The following is a 25,830-nucleotide window of genomic DNA, read 5'->3' on the forward strand; positions in this document are numbered from 1 at the left end:
CATGGGGAAGGCTTGAAACATGTCGACCCTTAGAAAGACAGGTACATAGTTATCCACAATTCGCTCTCCCTGTTTTTAATCATACCAACTAGAGGCCAGAATAAATAATAGTTCAAGTACAAGACAGGTATTTTTAAGTTTTTTCTTTCCAGATTAAATAAACCCCCCCCACCCAACTCCTATTATCATTATTCTAATACATCTAAAAGTGCTCCCACATAATTTGTTGGTCACAGCATACCTCGTTCGGCAGCGAAACAGGATGAACCCGGTCATGAAGCATGCCACCAAGGGACAACACTGGTGAGGGAGGGTTATATCAGAAAACAAGTGTTTTCTTCACCTTGCGGGGGTTATTTCGCAAGAAAACTTAGTGAATCTCTTTAGTTTGGTTATATGTCTCCGAAAAAGGCAATACTGTATGGAAACATTGCTTGACTGGTGCTGAAGGCCTAAAGAGCACGGAGTGACTTGGCTCTCTTTAAAATGCTCCAGGACTGATTCTGCCTTTTTTCAATCAGGAAGGAAGCATCAAAAGTTAAGCTCTTTAGGAAATAATTTATATTAAAGAAGCCTGTATGTCTTCAGGGACTGCTGATAAGATTTTACCAACCAGGAGGCAGCTGTCGTTGACTGACCTCAAGGGAAGATGAGCCGAGGAGAACATTCTTTTGAAAAAGTTTCAATACATTTGAAATCTCTGTCCAGGGGAGTAGTGGCAATGCTACACTTGTGGACAACGTTCTGATCACCTTAATGGGATTACCATCGTAAAGACTTTACATACCCTGCAAATTTAAGTCAAGAGGTTGATAGGTATACATTTGCCAACGACATTTACATATAATTTCAGCTATTATGCCATTAAGCCATGTCTCATAACGAAAATCCCATTTGGGGGGAAATCGTAACAAGAGAAGCACGTACACACCCCGATAGGCATGAACATGAGCGGAAGTTTTTTTTTTTTTGTTCAAATCTGTTTTTATTGTGAACACAGCGATAAGCCTACAACCTCGTGCTGAGGCCGGCCGCGCATATGAGAGCTCAGCTTATACCAACTGGGGCGGGGAAGGATCTTTAACACAGCGCCCTGCCTACAACCCCTCAAGGGGGGCCGGCCGCGTGGCTTAAGGGAGGAATACGCGGAGGTTGGTCTTGCGCGGTTATTGCGTTGCCACGATAGAAAGGTGCATAGTTGATAGCTGACTGTTATGTCACAGAGGTTTTAAAGCCCAACGGGGCATAACTGCCCCGTAGTGAGGCGAGGGCCAGGGTGGCAAGTAGGAAAAAGAAAGATTCAGAAGGGAGCTAGTCAGAGAGGAAAAGGGGGCGGGGAGAAGGTGCGGCAGTGTTGCGTGGCTGGTCAGGGGGCGAAGCACGACAGGGCTTGTGTGGTCGCAACAGCGTCTGCGGGAAAGGCAGTGGTCAGGGGCAAAGTCTGGCGGGGTCTGCAGGGATAAGGGCGTCCTCAAAGAGGTGCAGAGCACGGAGTCTGGGAGGCATGTGTCGCGCGTAGCTGACAGAACATAGGTGGCGCACAAGGGGTTCCCACACCGCCTTGAAGCAGGTGTTCCTCGCTTGTATTGACCTGCCAGAGACGCACAAACCAGGAAGCTATCGGCGGTGCTTCAGCCCGCTTCCAGTACAAAGCGATGAGTTGCTTAGCTGCGCCTAGCATTTGGAGCGTAAGGATCCAGTCGCTGCGCGTGAGGGCCCTAAGCGCGGGGGGTCGGACGCCAAGCAATATCGTGGTCACCTCCTCAGGTAGGGGAAAGCCCAGCACCTTTTTGATGTGGCTAAGTACCTCTTTCTAAAAGACAGCTAGGTTCGGGCACGTCCACCATATACGCACACCTCCAACACAGCGGCGAGGCACTAGGGAACATCTTGCTAAGCCGCAGCGGGGTGTAGTACCATTGGGTGAGCAGCTTGTAAGCGTTTTCCCTCTGGGGGATGCTGCGGTAGATTTTGGGAATGTCGCTCCACAGCCTGTTCCATTGGGAGGGCTCAATGTCAATGCCTGCCGCCAACCGCCATTACCTCTGATAGGGATGCGCAGGCGGCGAAGTAGGGTGCTGCAATATGTGATAGATTTGGGAGATAAGCCTCTTCAGTCCCCCTAGGGAGCGTGCTAGTTTTTCAAAGGGTGTGTAGGCCCTGGTGGCCGCTTGGTACATGTCGTCACCCATAGTCCAGTGGCGCAGCTGGGCGTATTGCAGGCCGGCGGTCGAGGGTATGTTGAATTCCTCCCTGCAGTCCTTCCACGTTTTGGGCGAGCCTCCAATGAAGAGGTCCCCTATGACCCTACAGTCTCCATGCGTCCAACTCTCAAATGCTCGAGTCCGGGCCGCTGGGGGGAAATGCGGGTTGCCAGCGATTGGGGTGTGGGGGGATGGGAAGGTGGTTAGGCCTTTGGGCACCGCTATCCTGTCCCAGATATCCAGAACCGTTTTCGTCGGAACCGCCATGTACGCACTCCTGGAGCGCGCCACTCGCGGCAACCAAGGTAAATCCCAAATAGTACGCCCTGTGACCGCCCGGTTCATGTGGAACCAGTGCTTGTCACTTTCTCGTGCACCCCACTCCACCACGTATCGGAGGTGTGCCGCCCAGTAGTAGTGTAGTAAGTTCGGGCATGCGAGGCCGCCTCTGTCCCTCGGCTCCATAAGGACCTTCCGGGAAAACCGGGGACGTTTACCGCCCCAGATGAAGGACGTGAGGTCGCGCTGAAGGCTCCTAATGCAATGGAGTGGGATCGGGGTAGGCAGGCATTGAAAAACATAGAGAATTCTGGGGAGAAATCGACATTTTAATTGCATTAAGGCGCCCCAGCCACGAGACCCTCAAGGGTTTCCACTCTGAGGTCCGCCAGTACCTCTTTGCGGCACTCCGTCCAGTTCACCGAGGACCAAGATTCTAGATGGGGCGTCAGAGCAAGACCAAAGTATTTTATATGGCTCTCCGCCCATTGGTAGGGCACAGCTCCCTTCAGGAACGGGATCTCTTCCTCAGGTATGGTGAGGTTTAGCGCCCAGGATTTGGTGTGGTTTATTTTAAGGCCAGACGCCCTCTCATACCGGCAAAGCACCTCGTGAACCGCTGGGAGGGAGTTGCGAGGGCACGCAAGAGTGAGGATCAGGTCGTCAGCAAACAGCGCCACCTTGTTTTCTCGCCCCCCGTGGGGTATACCGTGGATGTTAGGAGCGCGCCGTATCAGCGCCGCCAGTGGCTCCACCGCGAGGGCGAACAGGAGCGGCGAGAGCGGGCACCCCTGCCTCGTGCCCCTGTGAATCGAGAGCGGCGGTGTTAGTTGGCCGTTAACCCTGATCCTAGCTTGTGGCCCGATGTATGGGCCATGATCCTAGCGATCATTTTGGGGCCGATACCGACCTTTTGAAGAACCTCCCTCAGGAAGGCCCAGTCGACCCGGTCGAAGGCCTTCTCCACGTCAAGCGAGAGAAGACAGGCCGGGATGTCCCAGTGTCGCACCTTTCCTACCAGGTGCGCCAACCTGCGCACATTATCAGCCCCTTGTCGATCCCGAATGAACCCCACCTGGTCTGGGTTTACCAGTCCCGGCATATACGGGCCAAGTCGTTTGGCCAGTATATATATATCTTTAGGTCGGTATTCAAGAGGGCGATAGGGCGGTAGGAAGCGCACAGAGCGGGATCTTTCCCTGGCTTAGGTATCAAGGCAATTTCCGCCAGGCCCATATCGGGAGACGGGCCGGAGGCGTCAGAAAAGGAGCGGTACAGCCTCAGTAGATACGGCCGAAGCTGAGTCAGGAAAACGCGGTAGAAGGTCAACGGTAGGCCATCCGGTCCCGGTGTTTTCCCCGTGGGGAGGTCTTTGACAGCCGCAGAGATCTCCTCCTCCTGTATGGGTTGTTCCAGCTCAGCCGCGCAGGCCGGTGGCAGCGGGGTCCCCTCGTAGCCATCAAGGACGGCCGCTCGTGCCTCCGCTGAGGTGACGTCCTCCACATATAGGGAGGAATAGTAAGCAGCAAAGGCCTCTTGTTTGGCTCTTTCGTTAGTGGCACAGGTGCCATCCTGCCGTCGTATATTGGCTATATGAGTTCTAGCCGTTCGCGCCCGAAGTCTACCAGCCAGAAGGCGCCCCACCTAGTCCCCGCCCTCGTAGTATTTTTGTTTGAGTGCCAGCAGGGAGCTCTCCGCCTTATTGGTGCGCAGCGTTCGGAGTTGCCCCTTAAGGTTGGCGAGGGTTCTCCTAGACACCTGCGAGGGACAGTCTCGGTCCTGGATCTCCGCCTGTTTGATCTCGCTTGTTAAGTCCTTCTCCAGTTTAAACGCCTCTCGTCTCCTTGCTACCGCCAGGGAGGTAACGTGGCCTCTGATGGTGGCCTTGAAGGCGTCCCAGACTGTCGGGAAGGGCGTGTCCGAGTTGTCGTTAACGGCAAAGTACGAGTCTATGGCTTCCCGGATGCTAGCAACATCCTCCGGGTCTCGAAGGATGCTCGGAGGGAGGGTCCACCGTCGCTCCCGAGGAGCGCGAGCCAGCGGGTCTTGTAACAAAAGTTCCACATGTGCATGGTCCGACAGCGAGATATCCAAAATGGTGGCCTTCAGCACATCTCCAGTCAGCTCAAGGACAGTGAAGAGATAATCGATAGGGAGTACGTCCTATGGGAGTGCGAGTAAAAGGAATAGTCCCGGACTCCCGGGTCGTGATAGCGCCACACGTCCACGAGTCCTAAGTCCGCAATCTGTGCCCTAAGAGCAGAGGACATCGCGCCCGCGCCATTAAACGCAGCCCCCGCACGGTCCAGCTCCGGGTCCCACACGAGATTGAAGTCCCCTCCCAGTATCGTATGCGGGTCACTAGGCCTAAACTGGTCTCGCAGAAGCGTTTGGAGGTATTTATCCTGTGACTGGTTGGGTGCATATACACAACCCAGGGTGAACTGCGTGCCCCCAACGTGGCTCGGAGGAAGCGCCCATCATCACTCTTGTAGGGTTTAGTGGGTCCCCGCCTGAAACCAGCCTCTACATAAGATAGCCACCCCTGCTGTTTTAGTGTCCGCGGAAGCCCAGAATTGCGTGGGGTACCTAGGGTGCGCCATGCGCCTAGTGTCCCCCGCGTTAGGTGTGTCTCCTGGAGGAGGACGATGTCGGGGGAGAGGTGCAGTAGATAGCGCCATACCTGTTTTCGCTTGTTGGGGGAGTTAAGGCCTTTGACATTGAGCGACAAGATCTTTAGGGGAGTGGGTATGGTCGCCGCCATCGCACTAAGGGGGTCGCAGCCGCTCTAACACCCAGGGCCCACCTCCCACCACAGGCAGGACAGCACTCTCCTCCTCCCACCCCCATGGCGCCAGCACCCATGGTATCCACCAAGCCACCACACTGTACGAGTGAAAAAGTTGCCAGGAGAGAGAATAGTGCAGGCGAAAAGTGGGAAAAATAGGAAAAGTGAGAGTACATGGAGAGAGTGTAACTGCAACAGGCCAACAGGGCCACAATACAATGTCCCAGGTACCGGGCATCCTCTACCCAAGGGTTTGGATGAACACAGGAATGTCACTTCCTATGGGACAAAGTGGGGGGTTGGTTGTCTAGTGGTAAGAATCCTGATCGTCCCGCTGCCCGTCTGCCCCGCTGTCACGAGCAGGTCCGGGGGCATCAAGAACCGAAGCCTCTCAAAGGAAGTTGTGACTTGTCCAGAGGTTCAAATGGGCACCAAGACTCGGTAGGGGGGTCCAAGCAAAGAAGGAGGGGGACGTCGCGATCTACCCCCTCGGGTCCACCAGGGGGGAGGGGGAGGGGGGGCAGCGGCGGCACCCCGCAAAGAACTGTTGGGGTCTCCTTCAGCGCTGGTGGCAGGGCAAGACTGATCTGAAAGTCTGGGTAGCCCCGGCCAGCTATATGACAGATCCAACCTCCGGGGCATGTGACCTGCTTGCGTGGAGGGCGAGTGGATTTAGAAGAGCTACCGGGGTACATGGATCAGCGCACTGTGTCATATGGGGGGAACGTTCGCCATGCGGAGTGAAGAGGACCATTACCTAGAGGAGAGACGGCCATGTCCGAGCCAGTCAGTGGTCATCAGGAGACAAGGGACGGTCCTCCCCGTCGTTCCCAGAGGCGATGGGCTGGGAGGCCTGCTCGTCGCGGTCGCCCTCAAGGGAGCGAATGTGCGCTATAATGTCTTGCTTGGCCTGAGAAGTGGAGCAACTATCTACTGGGGGGGTTTCGGCGGTATCGGCGCACTGTGGACCAGTCCGGACGGGGTGGGGCCTTCTCCTGGCGATGAGAGCGGGAGGGACTGCGCTCAGGGGAATCCGACATGCCAAGCAGTTGGGCCGCTTCGCGGTAGGACCAGATGGCCCTGCGTTTGTCCTCCCAACGAAAGATGAGGGCGAAGGGGTGCCCCCACTGGTAGGAGATGTTGAGGGCCCGTAGTCTCTCAGTGACCGGGCGGAAGACCTTCCTCCTGTGGAGCGTGTTGGGGGCTAGATCTTGGAAGATCTGGATCTTGTGCCCTCCGTAGCGCAGGTCCGGTTTGTCCCTCGCCGCCTTCAGTATGGCCTCCTTCTCCGTAAAATAGTGCAGCCTGGTGACGATGTCGGGTAGGAGGCCCGTCTTATTGCCCGCCCCAAAGACAGGGTGTGCACGGTCCAGGAGCGGTGGGGAGGCGTCGTCTTTGCCCCACACCTCGTGCAGGAGTTGGGCCACATAGGCCATGGCGTCAGTCCCCTCTTCTCCGAGTGGCACTCCCCGTATCCGCAGGTTATTGCGGCGCCCCCTATTTTCAAGGTGCTCCTGTTTGACCTGAAGCTCGATGTTCTGTTCTTCTAGGGCCGCCACTCTCTGCCATAGCTGCTCCAGGTCTTCGGTTCGGGTGTCAACTACCTTCTCCAGGCCATCGACTCTATCACCCAGGTCAGTCACCTCCTTACGTAGCTCCATAACACACGAGTGGACCTCCGATCTCAGGGACCCAATTTCAGATTTCAGTTCGGTCATGAAGGAGGACATAAAAGCCTGGGTCACTGTGGGGGAGTCGGCGGGCGGCCGCGGCGGTCCTCCAGATGAAGGCGGTGTGCCCGCTTTGCCCCACATGGTGGCCACCGACGTGCCCTTGGTCGCCGCCACCGGTGGGTCCGTCTTACCCCCTCTGCCTCGGGTCATCGTCCGCTCCAGGGGTGAGGCACTGTTCCCTAGGACGCTGCTCCCAGCCGCGAGTGTGGGTCTCTGCAGGCGTTGCAGCGGCGTGGGATTGGGTGATCTGCCAGCAGCGACCTCCTGCCCACACTAGTGGCGCCCCAGCGAGGGTCCCCGTAGGCCGGTGTGTGAGGCAGGCCGCGACCTCAGGGGCCGTGAGGGTGTCCCAGCTTGTGCCTGTCGTGGGCGAGGATCACCACTCCCAGTCAGAGGCGCCACACCAACCCCCCTGGCTTGAGATTAGGGCACCCCCGTGAACGTGCTAGGGGCCTCTTAGCTCCCCAACCGCTAGTGGCTTGTGTCTCTCTGGCGGCGGGAAGCCCCCCGAGCTGTTAGTGGGGATGCAGGGGTACTCACGCGCCGCCGGTCAGGTCCTTCCTCTGCATCCAGGGGGGGGGGGGGGGGGGGGAGGGGGGTTGGTGTACAGTCCGCCTCTGTGGCCCCCAGGCGATGCCGACCACTGCAAGTTGAAGGTCCAGAATAAGGTCGCAGGTGCGGGCGGCTAAGGTGCGTAGCAGGCGGGAACAGGGCCAGCGCAGGTCCTCCAGGTCGCGGTGCCCAGCTGTGGCGGCCCGACTGTAGTCAGCGTCCTCCCACCCGGCAGCCGCCACTCCTCAGGGCCCCGGTAGGTAGGCGGGCCAGGGCCCGGGACCAATGGCGCCAAACAGCGGGACAGAAATGGCGGGCAAGTTCAGGGGTCTCCACGGGCCTGGGGGAGGGTATCCCAGCCAGTCCCACCTCCTCTTGGCTGTCCGCGCAGTAGAGGTGGGCAATAGTGTTAGGAGGAGGATATGCTTTGCTTTCGCTTTTCATTCCAGTATCTTCCACTGGAGAGTTTTAAGCCTAACACCATTGTGGCTAGTGTTATTGACAAGTTTCGACCATTGGGAAGTGTAGGGTCTCATCAGGACTGGGAACTGGTAGGCCTATTGTTAGGAAAGAGGATAATGAAATCGCTTTTGGTACATTGTGAGAATGACCCCACCAAACTGCCAAGCGATGAAAGGGAAAGGGTACCTTGTTGAAGTAATCTGTATTACAGCTTGAGTAGTGCCTACAAATTGTGAAAAATCATTAGCGTGAGCACGTTATATTTGAAAACACGGGCACGTTATAAATACTTTGGAAATGGTTTGTGAGGATACCAGTAATGTGTGTCTGAATGGGCTCTCAACTAGTCAGTACCTTTCGTAGGGAGTCTAGTCTGCAGAGGTAAAAAGTACTTTCCATTAGACCTAGTGTGCAGACAGAGTACAAGTCATGATTTCAGGGCTTTGCCCATTTTTACCAGAGTACTGGGAGTTATAAGCCTCTTGAGCAACTTTTCAAACCGGGATGGATGTGTGCCCTCTTCTATCAACATCTCACCTTCTGTATAGTCACATTTGTCGGTTTCTTTTTAGTGAGGTGCCAGGCTTGATTCCCATGCGTCTCTGTTGGTGTAAACCTCCATCCATGTAAAGGCCATTATTGAGTAGTTCTTAGTCAACTGGATATCCTCTCACATCAGGGAGCTGGTGCGCAGAAGTCCTGCACATTGGTGAATGGGATATGTAGTTTGGTGTGAGTACTTGCTTACTGACACCTTTGGAATCTTTCAATTTTGGCAAAAGTCAAGTAAGTTCAATGCAGTACTTTGCAAAAGTTTGTTGTTTGAGAAAGTTTAGGCACCATTATCGTTCTAATTTTTTACATTTTCATTTCTGTTTGTTATTGGAGGGCCTGGAGTTTGAAGTAGGGGCCGTTGTGGAATTACGTTTTTTTAAAGTGATACTGTTAGCACTTTTTTGGGACAGTGGTGGACTGGGGTTATAGTATACACATTCTTCATTTCCGTGTATTGTTATGAACTTTGTACAGATATTTTAATCATTTAATGTGCTGTTGCTCTACTGTTTGCGGGCTTAGTGTGCTCTGCAAACAGCCTTCCAGATAGGGAGAGAGAAAGGACAAACTGGAATCTTCTGGGCACTTGTATAAGGCAATTCAATAAAAGTCAATAATAACAGTTAGTGTTAATGTTCCTTTGCTGGAAATGCCCAAAGTCAAGGCATGCTAGTCAGTTCAAACTGTTTGCCCATGTTATTGTTACAACATAATGGCTAGATCAGACCCAAATGTGGACCAGGCGTCATTTGTAATTACCTATAATCCCAATCCTTTTTCCAGGCCAATGACAATATATACAAAGATTATGAATCGAGGCAGGTGGTAGAAAAATGTAATTACCTGTAACAATAGTTCCCTGGCAAGGGTAGACTCACCAGACTCAACATCAAAATTCCCACTCTCTCTGGAGGCTAGTTGCACATCTAATGCAGAAAAAAGAGGACCAAGGGAGAAGCAGAAGGGGGAAAGGTGTGCAAATTTATAGCAGAAATATAACACTTTCTGGTCTCCTGAATGATATGAATTATTATAAATGAAAAAAATTTGGGACACATAACTTGCTGGAGAATTACATACCTTTATCAATGATTTCCTGCCACAACGTCTGCACCAAAATGGGATCTGAATGGCCAGCACAATGGATAATTGCAAGCTTGCACTCAGAGAGCTTGAATGGTTCTGCAAATTCTCCAAAAAGCTGAATTCAAATAAGGACAAAGAGAAAGAGATATTTCCTTAGATAGCTTAAATTCCAAAGCCATTTATCACCATGGGTTAAGTTTGAGGTTTGAAAACCATAAAATGTTGATGCAAATACATTGTAGGGACTTGATGTATTAAGATAAAGGTCATAAAACGTGGTTGCTCATTGCACACTGACTTTTTGTGATACGTTTCTGAATCTGCGGTCCAACTTATATTCTAGTAGATGCAGGGGGTCACAGAACTAACTGCCTCATGAATATTAATTGAACTGGTACCTATTTGCAATCCCCTCTGATTAGCTACAAACACAGGGATAGTGGCCTGTAAGTAACATCAGACCATCATACAGGTATTTGCTTGCCCAAACAGGATTTTATTTTACTTTAAAGAAGCAGTGTTCCTTAAAAGTACCTTTAATGCTTAAAAAAAAGAAATCACTGCCTGAACTCCTAAAACCTCCTACCCCTCCGAAGAGAAGATGTGTCCATGGGACACCTGAACTTTGAGGTAGCTGGTCAATGGTTTGCAATTGCAAATTGCAGTTGCAAGCTACTGGTACATAACACTGCAAACTCAATATTAGAAGGATGTGCCCCTTTCACAGCCTCTCTAACCTGCAATTTAGAATGGACTGAAAAACCTACTTTTCCAGTCAAAAAAGCCTTTCTGACTGCCAATATGTATTTAGTAAATAGAAAAAACACATTTTGTGGTCACAAACCTTGTGATTTTGTGAATCACAGGATTGCTCTAAGAAAATAGATTTATACATTTTACCTATATTCATACGTCTGGGGAAGGAATGGTTATTTTTTGATACTTCTCATTAAAGATAAGATTCATTCAAATATAACTGATACGTTTGAAACTGGCACAAACATGTCTTACCCATGAACTTTGTTCGCAGAAGATTCTCAATATTCTAAAATGAACCTCTTGATCCTCCATGACATCAAGGTGAACGGGTCAGGGGATGGAATCATTGGTCACAACTAAGTGCCAGACACAAGAGGTATGGATGTCCTAGAGATCCTTTTCAGTTTGTGAAACAGAATATAGATTGCTTCAAAAATATTGAAGCCAATGAAAACATAAAAAATCACTCATAGAAAACCCAGTAGAAGTAGGGGCGGCTCCTCCGCAATGCAATGCCCTGTTAGCTCAAAGCCAGCAGGTGAAAAATAAAACTATGTTTTATCATCGTTTATTTTTCACCTGCTAGCTGAGCCAACGTGTGTAGGGAGGGGCGGGGCATGGAAGGAGTGCTATGTGCACTTCTAATTGGCCATGTGTGTTTGGCCGGCTGCCATAGGCCGGCCAAACACATGCACACCTATTTATTTATAAAGTTTTATAGGTTTCTCCAACCCGGCTGTATTGAACAGTCAGGTTGGAGAAACAGCACAGGCTCCTTGTCCTGAGCGAAAAAACAGCCCGCTCAAGCATATCCCCGTGCTGCTCTCATAAGAAAGAGCAGCTCGGGGATTGCACATGGAGTCTGATGTTGCTCCAGTGCCTGCTTGCACAAGGAAGAAGACCACCGTGGAGTGACACTGGAAGCAGCCAGCAGCTTCCGTTAACTGTCCTATTTTTTTTTTTATTAATATTAAACTCCTGCACCCACTTGCGCTCACTCCCGCGCTCGCACCCCCACGCCCCCCTCAACCTGCCGCACCACTTTTTGTATGTGGTGGCCGCCACTGAGTAAGAGCAGAAAAGGTTAAGTGGGCCAATATTTTCAAAGGACAAAATCTAATACAGGAGAAAGACGATTAGCAGGCAAAAGTTACTGTATTCTTCAATTACATATTTTCAATCCATTTCTCTCATAACAAGCGAAAATTCTATAACAAAATTCAGCTTTTCTTGATTCATGCAATGCACTACCCCTGAACAATCTGGTTTCTGTCTCAGACACACTCTCTAGAAACAACTTAATCCACAATGCTCATCACACCACAAACGTCACTCTGTTTTGATTTCACTTGATTTGTCTGAAGCTTTTGACATGATTCATCATATTTAACTTCATTGCACTACTTTACCTAGGTATCACTGGTTTCTTTCTGTTCTGATTATACCACCCTGTCTTCAAAAGGCTTCCATTCGTCTAAAATGTACGCTGTTAATGTCCCTTCTTATTTCATCATTTGCCTTTATAGCTCACTTTTATCATTTGTGCCTTGTAATGTTGCACACTGTGATGAAATGGGGTCCATTATAGAGTGTGGTAGCAAGACTTCACCACCTAATACATAATCAACCCCGTAAGGATCTGTCAGATTTTGTTTGTTAAACCTTAGCTCAAACCCGGGTAGCTGTGGCTCTGAGACGTCAGACTAAGACAATTACATTTAAACAGCACTAAAACGGCTGGAGAAGGAATACGAGACACTCACGAAATCAGACACCAATTCATAAAAATAGAAACGAAAAAGATCCACCGGAGGGTTCCAGAGATACAGCATTTTAAGGTATAGTAAATCAATACTTTTTAATTAGCCACGAACAAGCATTGGCAAATGCAATGAATTTCACACTTAGAAAAAACTGGGTAAGTATTGTCGCGGTTACTTTGGCTAACTCTGAGAGGGAGGCAGACAGGGTGACCAGCAGGGTCCGCAGCAACAGCTACTTTGGCGAGAAAAACAGTCTCCAGTCCAGTTCCTTGCCATGGACTTCTATGAAGTGATTGTGGTGCAATAGATACAGGATCCCGAAGATGCTAAAGGATGCCAAAGATGCTGTGCGGTGAACCGAGGGTCTTCCTGGGGTTACTCCATGTTCCACAGGCTTGGTGAGCTGATCCTGGTCACAGGGGTCAACGTCCCTCGAAGTCCTCTTGAGCTTGACAATCGCCACTGGGCTACCTGTTGCCCGCTGAAGTGGTTTCAGCGGTTTCCTTTTTTTTTGCAAACTTGAATCTAGACGACCAATCTGCACTTCAATGACTCTCCCGGGTCCAGCAAACTCAGGGGCAACATTTGAGCATTGGGTCCTGGTCCCTTTGGCTGCATGGTGGCAAGGAGTGACGTTTCAGGAATCTGGACTACCACTTCACCCCAGCAGGCTTCTTCAGCTGTTGTGGTTCTTAGCTAAGAACAATAAGTTAGCCAACTGACCCTTGGAGTCTCTTGCATCAGATGGGCTCAGAAGTGTCGACTTCTCCACGAGCAGGACACTGCAAGCACAGTCCTTTCCTTGGCTAGCCACCAGGTTTAGCAGGCACGGTCCACGTTGATGCAGCCTCTCCTCGCCGGGTCCTTGGTGCAGCAGGGCAGTCCTTCTTTAGTCCTTTTTTTCAGGCCAACTATATCTTGTTTCTCTGTGCTAGGGGTGCCCTTTTATGCCCTGAAAATGCTCTCATGGAAGGTTGAGGCCACTAGCCAATGAGCTACAAGGTTCGCTTTTTTCGATGACTAGTTCCTCTGTAGTGTGGCATCTAGCCACCCCAGAAGGCTCCATTCTAGCCACTTCCAACATGACAGAACCGTTCTCTCGACGTTCAGAGCTCCCTAGTACAACACAAAGGTATGGGTTCACCCCTCTGCAAAACTTGTCAGACAAATGGCTTCATCTCACTTTTCCTAGTGTCAGACTGTCTGTCTAAACTATAGAGCAGCAATAGTCCGATGTATTTGCAATGTGTCTTTCAAAGGCTGCTTCCCCTTTGAAGCTCGCCTGTTGGGCCAACACCCATGTGACTTCCTGCCGGGGAGAGGTAACACATCTTCCTCATGCAGGTCACTATTGCGTCCTTTCCCAGGAGTCGTTTACACATCTCCCCATGAGGGTAGAAAGCTGTCTCGGGGATAGATCCCATGTACAACCACAAATGGGAACAGGAGACTTTGGCCAACAAAGTGGCATACTTTTTTACATTTGCATACAACAACAAGTTACAATATTTCGACTTGAGCTTCAAGGCGGGCTCAATGTAACAAGCTGCTTGATATCTTGAAGTTTTAACTTTGTTAGTCTCATTCAGGAATTTGCACAGATTACTTGTCAGCATGTAACCCTGCGCTCCTAAATGCGGCTACAAATCTCTCTTGCAGTGAAAAGAACTATTGTGGGCTTTTACTGCCAGAACATTTTAAACACATGTTCTACTTTACTAATGAGCGGCACCCTGCCTTAGGACTCAATAGGCTTGCTGTAGGGGTGGCATACCCACATTAGAAAGAGTTTCGGCTTTGCCATTGATTTAAATCTCTGGCAGACTGGGAACCATGTTTTACCTTTGTCATACTTGAGGTGGCACAATCAGTGCTGTAGTCCCTGGGATTACCCTCTCACCTAGAGGCCTTAGGTACTTGCAAGTAAGTTAGCTTGTGGCAATTGGGTATCATTTAGTGAAACAAATGGATTTTAAGGTCAGGGCACTGAGGTCTGGTTAGTTGGCCTCAGTGCACTCAGAGTCAACAAACCTGCAGCATCAGTCCAAAACATTTGGGATGTTCCACAGCGGTATTCGTACAAGCGCCTTGAGACCCTTGCGGGTGAGTAGTGCGCTATATATAAGTATCAATTTACATTTTTACATTTAACATAAAAAAGAGGTATTTCTTTACTAACACTGATTCATAGATCTTTCCCTTTCAGTTTTTATCCACTTCTCTTATCAGCCCCATTTAATTTGGATGACTACCAAATGTCAAGAACACATTTCTTCGAGACAGCACATTTCAATTAATTCACACAGTCCTTTCACTTTATAAAATGTACAAAACAAAGTATAAATATATGAAACTTTTGTGTTTCATTCCCTCATCTCCCCCGCTCTGGAACCAGCTCTCAGCATATATTTGTTTCCCATTTTCCCAAATTGTGTAATAGAAGAGTTGTCTGAAGAATCATTTTCTCAATAATGTTCACCAATTTGAAATTTTGATTTTGTAATGCAAATTTCCCTATCACTTGCTTTATTTTGAACTAGATGCAAAAATAACAATTGATGGACAGAATGCAGAACAATGTCATACATTCACCCCAGTACGGAGATCTGGGCCTAAATCCATAATTAGTTTGGACCCAACCATATGCAAATCAGTCTCGACCCTTCGCCCAATGCGAACTGTCCAGCCTGAACTGCCAGGCCGGGTCCTCCCTAGACTGGAAACAAGCATCCTAGGACCGGTTTCGGGCTTTCAGCCCTCATCATCTAGGATAGCTTGACTCCAGTGGTATGGAGAGCACGGGACCCACGTCTGGGCATACCCGTCCCACTCGGGGTGACAAATGCAAAAAGAACAATTGATGGACAGAATGCAGAACAATGCCACACATTCACCCCAGTACAGAGATGTGGGCCTAAATCCATTGCTTTTTCCTCACCAAACCATTCCAATTTGGACCCATCCATATACAAATCAGTCTTGACCCTGCGCTCAATGGGAACATTCCAGCCCGAACTGCCAGGCCGGGTCCTCCCTGGACTGGAAACAAGCATCCTAGGACCGGTTTCGGGCTTTCAGCCCTCATCAGCCAGGATAGCTTAACTTCAGTGGCATGGAGAGCACGGGACCCACGTCTGGGCATACCCGTCCCACTCGGGGTGACAAGTACAAAAAAAAATATTGATGGATCATTTGTTTGCTGTAACACTTTTCGCCCTAAATGGGATGGGTACGCCCAGACGTGGGTCCCTTGCTCACTGTGCCACTGGATTCAAGCAAGCCTGGCTGAAGAAGGGTGACATACCCTGAAACCGGTCCCAGGATGCTTGTTTCCGGTCCAGGGAGGACCTGGCATGGCAGTTCGGTAAGGACTGTTCCATTGAGGATTAGGGTCAAGTCTGATTTGCATATGGCTGGGTCCAAACTGGGGTAGCATAGTGGGCAAAAGAACAATGGATTTAACCCAGGTCTTTTGACTGGGGGAGAATGTTTGCATTGTCAGAATTCCGTCCATCATTTTGTTTGCAGTAACATTATTTTAAACTAGAGTCAACTGATATATGTAATGTACTGAATAAAATTGCTGAAGCAAAATTGATTAAATAAAATAGGCCGAGACTAAGCTATTTGTTTTGTTATATTTCTTACATGGCCTGCTTTTCCCTGTTTTTGAGTGTCTTCTCCTTGCCTTACCCTCGTTTTCACTGCTTTCTCCTTACTCCCCCCCCGGTTTTTTAGTGCTTTCTCCTCGCTTTTCTCTTGTTTTTATTGCTTTCTCCTTGTTTTTTTCTTCTATGTTTCGACTGATCCCAGCAAGAACCCTGTGCCTTGATACCCTCACGAGTGACGTGCTTCACAAATCAGAGATGACTGATTGATTGATCAAACTTGAGGTTCAGTTGTGGAATCGACATCTTGTGTATAGTTTCCAAAAGTGATATGGTGTTACCTGCATTTCTTGCTGCATTTGTAAGTTACCAATAAGAAGAAAACATTACTTACCTTTGGCAACGGACTTCTGGTGGATACTCCATCTTTCTGCAGGTTCCTCACACATAGAACAAACTCCAGGCATCAGAATAGATCCGGAAACTTCAAAGCAAAGTGGTCGCTGGCAGAGGCGCTAGACTTCCTCAGCGCGGAAAGTGACGCCAGGCAACGCCTCTTTGGCCATTATGTAAGTTTCCCTCCATTTTTCCCAACGTTCACGGCTAGATTCAGATTCATTGACATCAATGAAGGACTGCAGTACCAGAATAATACAAGACAGAATTTCATTAACATTTGATATGGTGGGCGGATCGGTGGGGAATCTGCAGATAGAGTATACACCAGAAGTACAAGTTACTTACCTCCGGTAACGATGTATCTGGTAGAGACGAATCTAGCAGCAGATTCCTTAACCAATAATTATCCCCAGGCGTGAGACTGGATCCGGAATTTTCTTGCCCACAGCCTCTCTGCGCGCCAGGGGACGGCACCACGTGACTACGCCCTGACGTTGTCTGCCTATATGACGTCTGCGAGGTCACATGAGTCCCACCCCGTCGCACTGACATCAGTTTTCTTCGGAGAACTTTTCGACGCCACAACGCGGAGCCATCACAAACAAAACAGCGAGAGTAGGGGAACAGTGTGCGAAAAAATCAGTGAAACAGAAAAGAAAGAAGCGAATGGTGAGGAACAGCACCATTAGGGGCAGTGCTAGGCACTGTGTCACAAAGTCATAGAAGGAAAAGAGCAGAGCACCATTCCGAGGAGCAACACTGCAAAGCGAAGGCGATATCCTTCCTGGAAGCAGAAAGAAAAAATGTGAAAAATGTCATGGAAGACGACAAAAAGTCTCCAACCCCAATTTATAACAAAAAAGGAGCCACAAGCCCAGAACAGATGAGTAACCACAAGGAACCCGAAGACAACACCCTCAAGGAGTGTCGTATCCTCAGTAAAGAGCTAAAGGCTGAGGCACAGCCAAGAGACCCCAACCTAAAAGACCGCAGCGGAGTCGCAAACCCCAAGCAATGAAAAAAAGATTACGAATAGGCCCCACACTGGAATAACCAGGGAGTAGGGAAGCAGAAGTACACATGAACCTACCGTCCAATCACAAGAAAGGAAAGAGTGTAACAAATAAACAGAAAGAAGCACTCTGCCAGGGAGGAAGTGAAAGAGGGCACTCGCAGTAGACAAGCCACCCGGAGGGAGGCGAGTGCAGAAGACCAAGCTGAAAGCCCTCGCAGAATGGGGAGGAAGGGCAGGCTGGGAAGGAATCTGCGGCTAGAATAGTCTCTACCAGATACATCATTACCGGAGGTAAGTAACTTGCCCAGCTGATAGAGACTACTAGCCGCAGATTCCTTAACGTCGAATTGGCACCCTAGCCATACCAAGAGGGGGCTGCAAAAGAACCTCACCAGCTTGGAAGAACACAGGTCGCCAACAGGGAATGTGTCATGGGGACTGGGAGGACGGCCCAGCCCCCACCAAGCAGAGATAAACAAGAACAAGGAGAGGGGGCGGCCAGGAGACCACAAGCCTACCCGAGGGGCAAAGGGCATCCGCCAGAAACCACAGAGAGACCGACGGCACCAAGAGAGTACCAAAGGAAGAAAAGAACCACCAGCAAAATCCAAGGAGCAGAGGTGGAAACGGAGGGAGAGCCTGCCGCAGAAGAACACACACACAGCGAAGGGGACAGCGGAACTGGCATCAGCCTTGAGGCAGCGGACAAGTCATGAACGGCCCCACAGCCGAGAAGCACAGATGTGAGAACACCCAGTCGCGCAAAGCTCCAGTAGAGCAAGGGACAAGGGCACACAGGTACATGTCGAGGCCCACGGAGGTGGACCATAACGACCAGACGTGCGCAGCCGGCAGCTGGTAAATACCATGAAGTAGTGTGCCCATAGCAAGCCAAGCGCAAGACGAAGGCAGGGGCAAGCCCAGAAAAAGCACCAGAGAATGACCGTCGAAGTGGCACAACCCAACCCACAAACAGGAGTGGGACTGGCCAGCAGAGAAAGAGTAGAATATGTAGTACAGACCTAAAGCTGTCAACCAGAACATAGGAGAACATCAGGAGTATCCTAGCCCCCCTGGAACACAAGGCATAGGATCAGGCCGAAACGTTTGATAACAAGGTGGAAACACCACGACACGACGCCATAGACAGCATGACAAAAGTCGGTCTGGCGACCCAGAGGCTGAAGAGGGAAGGCAAAACGCACAGAAGGAAAATGCTACTTACCAGTATGCATCTGTTTATGGCATGTAGGGCCGCTGACATTCATATCTTAGCATAGATCGACGCCTAGTGTTGGGTCCGGATGTTTGCACTTTGTTGTCCTGGAAGAGTCTTCGAAGTATCATAAGATAGGTGACTCCTCCCCTGGACTACAGTGCGCATGGGCATCTTCTCCATCTTCAGATTGTTTTTCGCCATTGTGGCAAAGATGGAGTATAGAAAGTAAGAGATGACTATGTAAATGTATGTAGAAAGAATTACTGCAGCTGTGACAGGCACCGGGAAGGAGGGTGGGCGATATGAATGTCAGCAGCCCTACATGCCAAGAACAGATGCATACTGGTAAGTAGCATTTTCCGTTCAAGGCATGTGGGCTGCTGAATTCATATCTTAGCATAGACTGTATAGCAGTATCTCCTCTAGCGGTGGTCAGCTGTACCAGCTGCAGCAGTTTGAAAGAGAGTTTTTAGGACAGCCTGGCCTACAGCAGCTTGCTGCTTTGCTTGCACGTCTACACAGTAGTGTTTAGTGAAAGGGTGTATGGTAGACCATGTAGCTGCTCTACATATGTCTTCTAGTGGAATATTTCCTAGGAAAGCCATAGATGCCCCCATTTTGCGTGTTGAGTGGGCTTTTGGGGGAACTGCTAGAGTGCGCTTGGCCTTTTGATTGCATATTTGAATGCACTTAACTATCCATCTGGCAATTCCTGATTTTGAAATAGGTTTACCCTTATGCTGTGGAGCAAAAGCAACAAATAGTAGTTTTGTCTTTCTGAAAGCTTTAGTTCTGTCAACGTCATATAATAGAGCTCTTTTTACATCTACTGCGTGTAGAGCCCTTTCAGCCACTGATTGCGGGTTTTGGAAGAAAACTGGCAAATCTATTGACGGATTGAGATGAAATGTTGATATAACTTTTGGCATGAACTTAGGGTTAGTACGGAGCACTACCTTATTATGATGTATTTGCATGAAAGGTTCTTGAATCGTTAGTGCCTGTAGCTCGCTCACTCGCCTGAGGGAGGTAATGGCCACTAAAAATGCCACTTTCCATGGTAGGAATTGTAATCCGCACAAATGGAGTCGTTCGAAAGGTGGCCCCATAAGTCTGGTAAGTACTATGTTTAAGTTCCAGACTGGCGAAGGTGGATGTCTTGGAGGGATAATTCTTTTAAGTCCTTCCATAAAAGCTTTGATAGGTGGTATTCTGAACAGGGACAGGTGTTGTCTGTTGTGGAGATATGCTGCTAAAGCAGCAATGTGTAGCCTTATGGAAGAGTATGCTAGATTGCATCTTTGAAGATGTAATAAGTAACATATTATGTTTTGGATGGAGGCATCTAATGGATTGATTTGGTTATTATTACATTAAATTACAAATCTTTTCCATTTAGCTGTGTAGCATGCTCTAGTAGTTGGGCGTCTTGCTTCCTTGATAATGTTCATACAGTCTGGAGGCAAGTTAAGAGATCCGAACTCTAAGACTTCAGGAGCCAGATCGCTAGGTTCATCTGATTGGGATCTGGGTGCCTGATTTCTCCACGGTTCTGCGTTAACAGTTGTGGCGATAGGCGCAGCCTTTGGTGTGGGACTACTGAGAGTTCTAGGAGTGTCGTGTACCATGGCGGTCTTGCCCATGTGGGAGCAACTAGGATCATTGTGAGGGGCTGTTGCTTTAGTTTGTGTGCCTCTAATGGAATTAGTGGGGTTGGCGGAAAAGCGTACGCAAATCTGCCTGACCATTCATCCATATCGCATTGCCCTGTGACAACGGGTGTGGGAACCTGGCGGCAAAGGACTGGCATTTTGAGTTTTCTTTTGTGGCAAACAGATCTATCTCTGGATGCCCCCACTTTTTGAAGAATGGTTGGAGGACTTGAGGGTGAATCTCCCATTCATGTATCTGTTGGCTGTGTCTGCGATCTGATGGTCTATTCCTGGGAGGTGTTCTGCCAGGAGAAAGATGTTTTTTGGAATTGCCCGCCTCCATATGCTCTGTGCTAGGTGAGACAGCTGCGGAGAGTGTGTCCCTCCCTGTTTCTGTATGTAGTACATGGCTGTCATGTTGTCCGTTGGGATCAATATAGCCTTGTTGTACAAGTATTTCTGGAAGGCTTTCATTGCTAGAAATACTGCTAGCAACTCCAAGTGGTTTATATGCAGTGTCTTCAGTTTGACTGTCCAGAGCCCTTGGACTGTGTATTGAAGTAGGTGGGCTCCTCAACCTGTCAGTGATGCGTCCGCTTTTAGCACTACCGGTGGAACCGGCTCTTGGAACAGTCGCCCCTTGGAAAGGTTTTGTGGGTCTACCAACACTAGGTCTTTTAGTTTTCCTTGAGCTTGGTTCCACTGTCGTGCTAGGCATTCCTGCAATGGACGCATTTGAAGTTGGGCATGAGGGACAATGCAGGTCGCCTACCCCACTCAATGCGGGAAGCGCTAGTAATACCACTTCTGAAACCGGGAAGGGAGAGCTGTAGCCCTGCGTCTTGTAGGCCGCCGATTAAAAATACTGAGTTCTATTTTAGCAGCTAGACTCCTACAACATATGCCCGACTTAGTACACGAAGACCAAAATGGGTTCATTCCAGCACAGAACACGACTATTAATATCAGGAGATTCACGCGCCTGCTGGAGGGCCCGTACGCTGAGGACCGAGTGCCTCTAGTCCTATCGGTAGACATCGAAAAAGCTTTCGACAGTCTGGAATGGGACTATTTATACAAGGTCATGGAACGCTTCGGATTGGGAGAAGGGTACATTAACTGGACGTGAGTCCTGTATACGGCGGCAGTGGCAAGAGTAAGGATAGGACCCCTAGTCTCACACCAATGCTCGGTGGAGAGAGGCACCTGACAGGGCTGCTCCTTGTCCCCCCTGCTGTTTGCCCTAGCGATTGAGCCACTAGCGGCCGAGGCCCGGAGAAACACTTTGAGGGCGTAGGCGGCAGGGACGGCCAGCAATTTATTTCTCTGTATGCCGATGACCTGTTGTTGTCCCTAGAAAACGATACAACAGCGCTGGAGGGTGCAGAGAGGCTGCTGGGCCGATTCGGCGACTTATCGGGCCTACAGGTCAACTGGGCGAAAACATGCTTGTTCCCACTACGACGGGACACGGAGCGCCCTGACCACCGGCCTCTACTCAATTGGGAGCCGTATATCCGTGCTGAAAATGGTTGCCCTGCCGCGATTACTATACTACTTTCCTACACTCCCAATCTGGATTCCTAGTTCCTTCTTCCGACAACTCAAGTCTCAGTTGACTACGTTCCTGTGGGGCGCCGGTAGATGCAGAGTGGCGTTGGCGACGCTCTCCCATCCGAAGGACGAGGGGGGGCTTGCGGCACCGGATTTCGAGCTTTATTATCTCGCTGCTCAACTGCAGATATTCACGCAGGAGGTGGCGCGGGTTTACCGGGGCCCTGAAAGCGACGGTGAGAGGGGCACGCCAAGATATGTCCTGGACTATATAGCCCTACAGCAGAGGATCGCCATTCGACACCTGACACTGGAGCAACAAACGCTCCAGCTTTGCTGGAACCGGTCTCAGCGGCGAGCAGGGATACGATACCCATATGCCCCGGAAATACCCCTGGGCATGCTGACTGCGCTGCCCCACGGTGGAGATTGGTCACAGCTGCAGAGCTGGGAGGACGCGGGAATACAGGTTGTAGGAGACCTCTATGAAGATGGTGCGCTCCTCCCGTATCAGGAACTCCAGGAACGTTTCGATCTACCGCGTGGGGGTTACCTTCTGCACGCGGATGTGGTTGGGGCAATGCAGGCGCACTGGAAAGAGGGTCTGAAAGAGCCCGGGATGTCCATGGTTTGCCAGTACACTATAATGGCGGCTGGGACGTTTAAGGCTGTAACGTGTCTGTACTCTAGAATGCTCCGCGAAAATCTGCCGCCCCTCACGGCGCTAAAGTCCGAATGGGAAGCTGACCTTGGTAAGGACATTCCTGAGACGACTTGGGCCCGACTAGTGCGCCGAGCCCGAAATAGCACGAGAAATGCGAGATTTCAGCTAATTCATTTCTATGTGTTGCACAGGGCTTACATGACCCCTGGCAGAATCAAGAAGTACTTTGGGGTAATTGAGTCGGCGTGCCCCCGATGTGCGTTGGAGGGAGCGGAGCTGGAACACATGTTGTGGTCCTGCCCTGCCCTCCGGGAGTACTGGCAGGCAATAGAGGACACTTTGAACGAAGCAACGGACAGAACCATTGAGTTTGATTTAGCGGTGTGCATTCTGCACTGGTTCCCACACACGCCCAAAAATAAAAATTCAAGTAAATTCATAGATATGGGATTGATAATAGCTAAAAGGGAAATAACAAGACAGTGGAAGGCGAGGTCGGGCCCTACTCACAGGAGATGGTATAACGAATTCCTCAAGTGGCCAGCTTGTGACAGCACGCACAGGTATCAGTTAGCACGCCGGAAACCAGACGTTAGAGCATTGGACATGGCGGCAGCGTGGGAGGCGCTAGTACAGGCCCTTAGGGATAGTACACTAACGGAGGACGAGGAAACCCTCAGCACGGACAGGAATTGCACCCCGGATACACCGGGCACATCACACAATTAGACAATACATGGCATATGATTATACCCTACATTGGTAGTAGCAAGAATCCCCGCGAGCGGATGGCGTGGGGGGAGGGGAGGGTGGGCAAGTAGAAAAGTTGAGGAATAGATTAAGGGGGAGTTCATAGAGTTTATTTCAATTAGGAAAAGAAAAGTAGACGTACACCCTTTAATGCGACGAGGATGATCCTAACAAAAGCAACCAGACAAAGGAGGGTCGATTAATTGCCGCCGCCCGACCTCCGGGATGTGGGCCTGCAGGCTGTGTACAACGTGAAATGAAAATAAGTCGTTTTATGACCTGAACAGAACTGTAAATGTGAACACCTGCACTACTCTTCCTCCTCTGACAGAAGGAAGGAAGGCCTACAGCGCAAGACGAATTGCCCGTAGCTCCAGAATGTTGATGTGGAGCCCGGACTCGCTGGAAACCAGAGGCCTCTGATCTCCGCCTCTCCCATGTGGCCACCCCATACCCAGGAGTGATGCATCTGTCACCACTGTGAATTCTGGTTGAGGAAGGGAGAGGGATCCGCTGTTGACCCAATCCTGGTCCGTTAGCCACCACTGCAATTGGTGTGCAGTGCCCTCCGGAAAGATTACCCTGATGCTGCACCCACTGGATCTTCAGGTGCCACTGCAGAGCCGACATATGCCACCTGGCATGACCCACCAGCAGGATGCAGGAGGCCATGAGGCCCAGCAGCCTCAGGGTCATTCTCACCGAAATCCGGGATAGAGGCTGAAACATAGTTATCATAGCCCGAATATCCCAGACTCGCCGCTCGGAAGGATAGGCCCGAAACTGAGATGTGTCTAGAACCGCTCCAATGAAAAGGAGTTTGAGAGGGAATCAGGTGCGACTTCGGCAGGTTGAGTGTGAACCCCAGCAAATGCTTGTCTGCCGTAGTCTGGATGTGGGAGACGACAGCCTGGGGCGGACCCGACTTTAACAGCCACTTGTCGAGATAGGAGAACAATGGAACCCCTAATCTGCGCAGATGAGCTGCAACCACCTCCATCACTTTCGTGAACACCCGAGGGGAGCTGGTAAGGCCAAAGGAGAGCACAGTAAACTGAAAATGCTCATGGCCTACTGTGAACCGCAGGTAGCACCGGTGGGTAGGTAAGACAGGGATGTGAAAATAAGCATCCTGCAAGTCCAATGCTACCATCCAGTCTCCAGGGTCGAGGGCAGACAGGACCTGAACCAATGTCAACATTTTGAACTTCTGGAGGAAGAGTTTGACGTCCCTGAGATCCAAGATAGGGCGCAGGCCTTTGTCCTTCTTGGGTACAAGGAAGTAGTTGGAATAACAACTATGACTTACTTCTGGCACAGGGGCTCGCTTGATAGCTCCCTTGGCCAAGAGAGCCATAACTTCCTGACGGAGAAGGGCCAAGAGATCCTCCGACATGCAATGGAGTGTTGGTGGCATGGAGGGAGATGTAGTCTGGAAAGGGAGAGAGTAGCCCCTTCGGACTATCTACAAAACCCACCTGTCCGACGTGATGCAGTGACAGTAGGAGAGGTGATGGCGGATCCTGCTGCCCACAGGAAACTGGTGGCCCTGAAAAGTCAGACTAGGAAGGTTTGGAGGCAGCTGCAGGGGGGCATCGGTGGACTGACCCACCCTCTGGCCCCCGGACCCACAACGCTGGGTCCCACGCACCCCGGTCGTGCAAAGGCTGAGTGGCTTGTGCAGCTCTGTGGCTCAGGGTGGAACGTGGTGAGGCACCCCTTCCGTGGCCACGAAAGGGGCGAAAGGCAGACTGCATGGGGTGAGAAGTTGCGGCAAGGCGTAAGGACCGGCAGTAGCCCTAGAAGCGCTCAAGCGTGTTGTCTGCCTTGTCACCAAACAGGCGACGGTCATCAAAGGGCCTGTCCAAAAGGGTAGATTGGACATGCCAGAGAATTCAGAGGTATGTCAGTAGCCTCAGGGCTACCGACATGGAAACCGTCCTACCCAGCGAGTCGGCGGTATCCAGCTCACATCAGATGGTGAACTTCGCTGCATCACGGCCCTCAGCAACAGCACAGGCGAGCACGGCCCGGGCCTCCTCCGGGCACCGTGGCAGCACTTGCGCAACCGTGTCCCACAACGAACGTGTGTAATGGGCCGAGAGACATGCGGTGTTCACCGACCGCAGTCCTAAGCTGGCAGACGAAAACATCATCTTCCCAAGATGGTCCAGCTTCTTGGATTCCCTATCTTGAGGAGCTGTAGGCAAAGAGATTCCTTACGAGGTTGAGGCTTGGACCACCATGCTCAGATAAGAAAACCAAAACAAGAAACAAAGATGCGCTATGTGCACGCTTCATTACACACCATTTGGAAATAGACCACTTCGGGGAATCATAACCGACCACTACTTTACCTCATTGGGGGATGAGAATGATTGTTTAGACGTCAACAAATTTAATTAGAAGGAGCCCCGAAGAAGTCCCAAGTGGGTTGAAACGCGTTGGCTATGGCTACAATCAAAATAATCTTATGAGAAGATGAATAATCAAACGGAAATTGTATTTATGATTTCCGTGTTTTTGCAATTAAACAATCACCTTGGCGCCCCCCTATAAGAAGGATGTGGTCTACCCTTGGCAGTTATTTCACCACCCATAAACCGCCTTAGGTATTCTCTCCTTCCCGAAGCTCTTGTCCTGTTCTGACACCACCTCAACCCGACAGTGTGGAATTACTCTGTTAGATCATTGCACTCTACCTGTAATCTACCAGATAAGCCGACTAATGATGTTTGTATGACAGATGATGTATATATGATGATGTATGTATTATTATTATGTAACC

At 50.2% G+C, this 25,830-nt stretch overlaps 1 protein-coding gene across 2 annotated transcripts in view; it reads right to left on the reverse strand.

Annotated features, from left to right (window-relative positions):
- Positions 1-25,830, reverse strand: part of NUP155 (nucleoporin 155) — an 871,946-nt gene that overhangs the window by 132,168 nt on the left and 713,948 nt on the right. For both annotated transcript variants that reach the window (XM_086960546.1, XM_086960547.1), the window contains one exon: positions 9,654-9,774. In XM_086960546.1, coding sequence (XP_086816672.1) covers positions 9,654-9,774 — 121 coding nt within the window. The remainder of the gene's footprint in view (positions 1-9,653; positions 9,775-25,830) is intronic.

This window comes from Lissotriton vulgaris, chromosome 3_1 (assembly GCF_964263255.1).
Source record: "Lissotriton vulgaris chromosome 3_1, aLisVul1.2, whole genome shotgun sequence".
NCBI classification, from domain to species: Eukaryota; Metazoa; Chordata; class Amphibia; order Caudata; family Salamandridae; genus Lissotriton; species Lissotriton vulgaris.